The following is a 6000-nucleotide window of genomic DNA, read 5'->3' as shown; positions in this document are numbered from 1 at the left end:
GTAACATCTGTGTGTAGAGTAACCGAATCTCCCTCCATCACTGACACTGACTGTATTTCATTTGTCTCAGTGCCAAACACACCTGGAGAACATAAATAGGTTTTGTTGGTTTATAAATCCTGAAATCAGCTGTAGTCTTTATTATTTTCATGTGAACTGAAGAACATTCACAACAGCAGCAGAAACACAAAATGAAAGGTGAGATATGACAGACGTGTGCGTGACGCTTTGATATTTATTTGTTTTAAATGTTTCTGCTGTACAGCAAAATCAAGTTTAAAAAGTTGACTTGTGCTAGATATTTCATTAGACGCTTCGATGAGATGTCTCTCATGCTCTCGGGGTCCCTGCACATTTTGACTAATGAGTTTTGTAGCTGTATTTATAAACTTGTATTTTTAGAAATGTATTTTTGTAAAGGATAAAAATCGCCTGATATTTGAAAGCAACTTTTGGGCTTTCTGAGCCTCCATGCAGATCATAAACTGAGACCTTTACATTCACTAGAGATTTCCATTACTTTCCATGACTTTTTACATTTTATTTTTATGACATTTCTAGAGCTGGACATTTCATTGTCTTAAACAGAGACTTAATTCAAAGAAAGATCTCACAATATTCATGATCTATTTGTACATGTATTGCCATCGAAAATAGCAGCTTTTTCACTAAATTAAACCAAAACATATATATTTATAACTTACCGATCAGACGGCACAAGCACAAACATAAAGCAAACACGTGAAACATTTTCTTCCGTTGTTCAGTGTGTGATGAAACTATCCGCTGAAAACACTCAATCTGGTGTGAATCCTCCATTACAGAGTTTGACCTTCCCTGTTTCACACGTTGTATTTGCACATGATATAACGTTATAGATTAGCTGGCCCATATGACTTTAACGCTTCTCAATGTATTCTTTATTTTTGTCATTTAAAATACTCTTTGTAACTGTCTGACTGTTAAATGGCTAAAAGTAGAAGTATATTGTGTGAATTGTGTATAAACTACATTTCATGGTAAAATAGAGCCTAACTGAAGTGATTTTTTTTAAAAAAAGCGTTTATTTGCATATGTATTCAATTCTCAGTGTATGGAAAAACTAAAATAAATAGTTAAACCCGTCTGCCATCTCTCAGTATCAGTTTTACTGAAGTTCATCTTCTGAGTCAAACTGAACCTCTGACTCCTGTCATCAGCACACACTCTTCACACTGTTCAACATTTACCGGATTCACTTGTGTGTTCAGTGTTGAATTATTAACTGTGTTTATTCCAGAATAATACTACACATGAATCTACAGGTTTTTTTTGTAGATATAGGAGTGTGTAAGGGAACACAGAACAATAAATTCTTATTTTGTAAATACGTAAAAAAATGCATAAACTCAGAAGCAAAAATAAAATTCAGCATCTTTATAAAATGCTTCACAAAAGGCACTATGTTACAACATATTTGTTATAGGAAAATACAATTTTTTTTTTACTTTTGTCAACAATAAGGATATTGAGTAGCCAGTACAGGGCCGACCCAAAATCTATTAGAGTGCAAATAAATAAATAAATATTTATATTTCATATGAACTGCAATTTACTATGATATGAATATTAATAACAGTTCGCATAAATTTGAAGTAAATGGAAATCGTTCCTTATCTTAAATAAACTTAGACATCCATGAGAGATGTGCAGGTTTGTGAGTGAATGTGTTTGTGTCGCCGCCATCACAGGTCGGTTCCTATTTCCTGTTTTTTGAAATTAATCATAACTAACATTTTTATTTCTTGCAGGATTAACATTTATATGCTTTTGAATACTAAGTCCCCAACACTTGACCCAGAGTTAGTGTGTCTGAATATAACAAAAGTGGAAACGGAACAAGACAGCCGTCTAGTTTTGTTATATCTAACCTCAAGAGCTTAACAACAAGCGGAAGTATCAAGGAATCCTAACTTGCTTTTACCTTATAACAGAGAATTATACATGTGAACCAATCATATTGGAGAAAAATTATGAAATGAAACATGTGCTGTGGTATCGGAGTACTTAAAGTGAGTTTTAAGTAATAAATGGAAAGCAAAGTTACCCCCCCCCCATTTCATTTTCTTGCTGATCTGGAAAAAAAAACGTAATGCAATTTACAGGAGACTCTTGAAGCTCAGAGAGGGAACATTTTATTGATAAAGATGCCAATTAATAAACATCAATACCACCAGATTCATATATAAAGCTAATAAAAAATAATGAAGATAAAGATTGAAATAGTTGAGAATGAGAAATGACATCATCATTTATTGTCCCAATGTGTGAATATGTGCTTGATCTTGTTCAGCTCTTCTGGATCTGATGTCATAAAGTAGAACAACCACAGTAGCCACGCCCACCAGAGCAGAGAGGACCAATCGGATCACAGCTTCAGTAGGACCACAACAGTGGACAGAATCTGAGGAATAAAAACATCAAAGTGAGATCAGATAAGATCAGTTAATAAACACTAATATCAGCACTGACTTCATATCATCAGTGCTGCTGTACCTGCACATGTGTGGCAGAGTGTGTTGATGTCCAGATGTGTGGTCTGGTTGCTGATGGGATTGTTCAGCACACAGCTGTAGGTGTTTTTATCCTGATATTCCACCTCCAGAGGTAGAGAGAGACTGATGCTGAGATCACACACACTGATGCTGGACAACACACTGATTCCTGCGTACCAGGAGAGAGTCGCATCACACACATTCAACACTGATGAACACACCAATGAACATGAAGATGACGATGAAGAGCAATTTGAAGAGTTTCTCAATATGACAGGGACAGGCAGACGAGCTGGAAAACATGAGAGAATAAAGAGAAATATGGACATGTTTAAACATTTGGTACTGAAGAAGTTAATTTAATAAGAATAATTGAAGAACAGGACAATGATCTCTATACTCACCATAGACAGAAACACTGAATGTTTTTGATGTCAGTTTCGCTCCATTTAACTCCAGTTGATAAACTCCAGTATGTTCAGTTGTGGTGTGTGTGATGGTCAGAGATCCAGTTTGATTGTCCAGCTTCAGTCTGTCTCTGAATCTCCCATCAGGAACATCATCGTATGTGGAGGAGATTCGGTTCTCTTTGCTGATTTTAGCTATCAGAGAGTTTTCAGCTCCATATTTCCACAGTATGTCGTCGTCTTCATGTATTTTGGTAACATTAGTGTGTAGAGTGACAAAATCTCCCTCCATCACTGACACTGACTGAATTTCATTTGTATCGGCAGCAAACACACCTGAAGAACATGAACAGGTTTTCAGATTAATGGTCATGTTGGTTTAGAAAGCCTGAGATCAGTTTGTAACCTTTAACACCAGCAGAGACTACAAACTAAATGAAAAGTCTGAACAGGCAGACGTGAGTGAATCAATTATTTGATCTTTAATCTTTAATAATTTCAAAACATTTAGCTGTAGAGCAAAATAAAAATGATATGTTAAATTAATTACAACTGGAAAGTACAAGTTTAATTATATGACTATATTAAATGTATTATGATTGAATTCTCATTACATTTGGGTTTGATTATTACAGCAGAATAATAAAAAAATGATTTTAGTGTTGTTGTTTTTTAATTGCTTGAGGGTAATTTGCATTTGTAATAATTGAAATCAAGATTTCTAAAACAACAAGAGAGATTTGATCACAGTGGATGAGAAAATAATATAATTTGAACCGCCACAGGAGTTTATTACTCTGATATGTAAATAAACGTCACAAATATGTATAACTTACCGATCAGACGGCAGAAGCACAAACAGAACAAAATAAACACGTGAAACATTTGCAGCTGTTCAGTGAAACGCCTGATCCAATAAGACTATTAATACAACACAACAGATCTTAACAAACTCAAGTTTATGAATCCTCCCCCGACTGAGTCTGACCCTCCTAATGCACACACACACACACACACACACACACACACACACACACACACACACACACACACACACACACACACACATGCACATGCTATACATATGTCATATCAAAACTGCATTTCATTGTAAAATAGAGAGTGATTTAAAATGTGTATAGCCTATATATATTTAGTTAGTTCTCAATTATAGTGTATGGGAAAAAGTAGAAAAAGTATTTAATGTACGTTAAAGTTAAAACCATGTCTGATTTCACAGTACCATTTTTACAGAAGTTCATCTTATGAGGCAAACTGAAACCTGCTGGGTTTTTTGGACCGACATCTCATATGTCAGAGTGGCTATACAGTGAATGTGTGTTTGTTTATATGTGAAGAGTTTTAACTTTTTTAATCTACAGAAACATGACGAGAAATTGTTTCACACTGAGACACAAAAAGCAATAGAAGAAGAAAAAATATATTATTTAACATTGCCATTTACGGAAGCCCAAAGAGACCATGGATTATAATTTATAATTTTCTCTTGATCTCAAAATAATAAAAGTTGCTTTCTCATTATCACAGCTTAATTTTCTCGTCATCTCGAGATAACAAAAGATTACTGTCAAGTATCTCTCATTGGGTCTTAAAGACACAAAAAGGGGTTACAGAGCTAGCTAGCGGTGTGGTCTCCACTACCATGAAACAAAGCAGGTGCATTTGTTGTTAAGAGCTATAAACTCTTCTGGGAAAAGGGGCCATAGTACATGTTTTCCTCCCAGAGAGAAAGTCAGGCTATTACAGTCAGTACTTTATGGTTTCCAAAAAAATATGGGGGGTTGCGTCCGATTTTAGATCTCAGTGGCCTGAACCGTACAGGTCTCAGAACGTACAAGTTCAAGATACTAACGATCAAGATGATTATTTATCCGATCCAACACAAATATTCGTTTGTAACAATAGATCTCAAGGACACATATTTTCATATAGAACTTCTGCCACAAAACAGGAAGTTCCCGAGGTTCACTTTCAGGGGTGAAGCTTAACAATATTGGGTTCTTTCATTCGTTCTAGCCTTGTCACCACGCATACACAAACTGCCAGGATGCATCACTAGCTCTGTTGCAAACCCCAGTGGTGTACTGTACGCCGTGCAGACCCAGTTCACTACCATGTACTTTCAGTGCTGGCGTTACTGCAGGAAAAATTATCAGCATGTCCCACTACTCTCATGGTATTTGTGGCCCCAATATCGGCTTGCCAAGCCCTGATTGATGGAGCTCCAGTCGGGAAACACCCTCTGATTGCCCACCTCGTCCGTGGAGTGAGGCGACTGAGGCCTCCCGTCAGAGCAAAGATACCTTCATGGGACTTGGCCATAGTCCTTGAGGGGCTAGATGAGACTCCTTTTTGAACCACTAGAGTCAGTGCCTGACTAGTCTCAGTCTCAGACGTCACACCCACGGAACGTTGGCTAAACGTCTGATGCATATGGTACACTTAACTGGAAACACTTCAGGAATGTCGAAGTCGTCATCTGATTGGTTGAATTTTATCGGATTTCCGGGGGGCGCATGTGTCGCGTTTATTTTCGGTCCGCCGGGAAACAAAGTGCAGACGTGTGATTGCGGAAGAAAAACTGTTGTGTTTACATGAGTGACAATGAGCATTTATCAAGATCAGCTAAACGTAGGATTAGACGCCATTGTTGTTATACGTGCACAAACAGATCAATGACTTACTGCTTGTTTTCTTCTCCTTCTTTGATTTTCTATGCCGACTGACTTGTTGCACGCCGGTCTGTTGTTGTGGGGACATTTCCACGCCCCGAAACGTGACGCTGAACGAAAACGAACTGTAATTGGTTGTTTGACATGTCAGTCAAACGGCCTTATGGGCGGAGCCGTGGCCAAAGAAAGCTGCTATGAATTCCAGACCTTCAGCCGTCAGTCTGAAGGTCTGGCTACGCGAGACTAGTGCCTGACAAGCTTCTGACTCAAAAGATGGTTTCTCTCATGGCCATTACTTCACTAAAGAGAATTGGGGATTTGCAGGCTCTGTCAATTTAACCATCCTGCTTAGACTCTGCCCCTAGA

At 37.5% G+C, this 6000-nt stretch overlaps 1 protein-coding gene across 1 annotated transcript; it reads right to left on the bottom strand.

Moving 5' to 3' along the window:
- Window positions 1-2153: 2153 nt before the first annotated feature.
- Window positions 2154-3292, bottom strand: LOC306988484 (SLAM family member 5-like). The gene is made up of 3 exons (XM_079593488.1): window positions 2939-3292; window positions 2536-2826; window positions 2154-2443 (listed from the first exon to the last, which is right to left on the bottom strand). Exons 1-3 carry the CDS (start codon window positions 3231-3233, stop codon window positions 2292-2294), a joined length of 738 nt encoding a protein of 245 aa, XP_079449614.1. The 5' UTR covers window positions 3234-3292; the 3' UTR covers window positions 2154-2291.
- Window positions 3293-6000: the final 2708 nt, after the last annotated feature.

Source organism: Phoxinus phoxinus, assembly GCF_949152265.1.
Source record: "Phoxinus phoxinus genome assembly, chromosome: 20".
In the NCBI taxonomy this organism is placed as follows: Eukaryota; Metazoa; Chordata; class Actinopteri; order Cypriniformes; family Leuciscidae; genus Phoxinus; species Phoxinus phoxinus.
The sequence above is the reverse complement of the archived record's forward strand: the minus strand, read 5'-3'. Positions and strand labels throughout refer to the sequence as shown.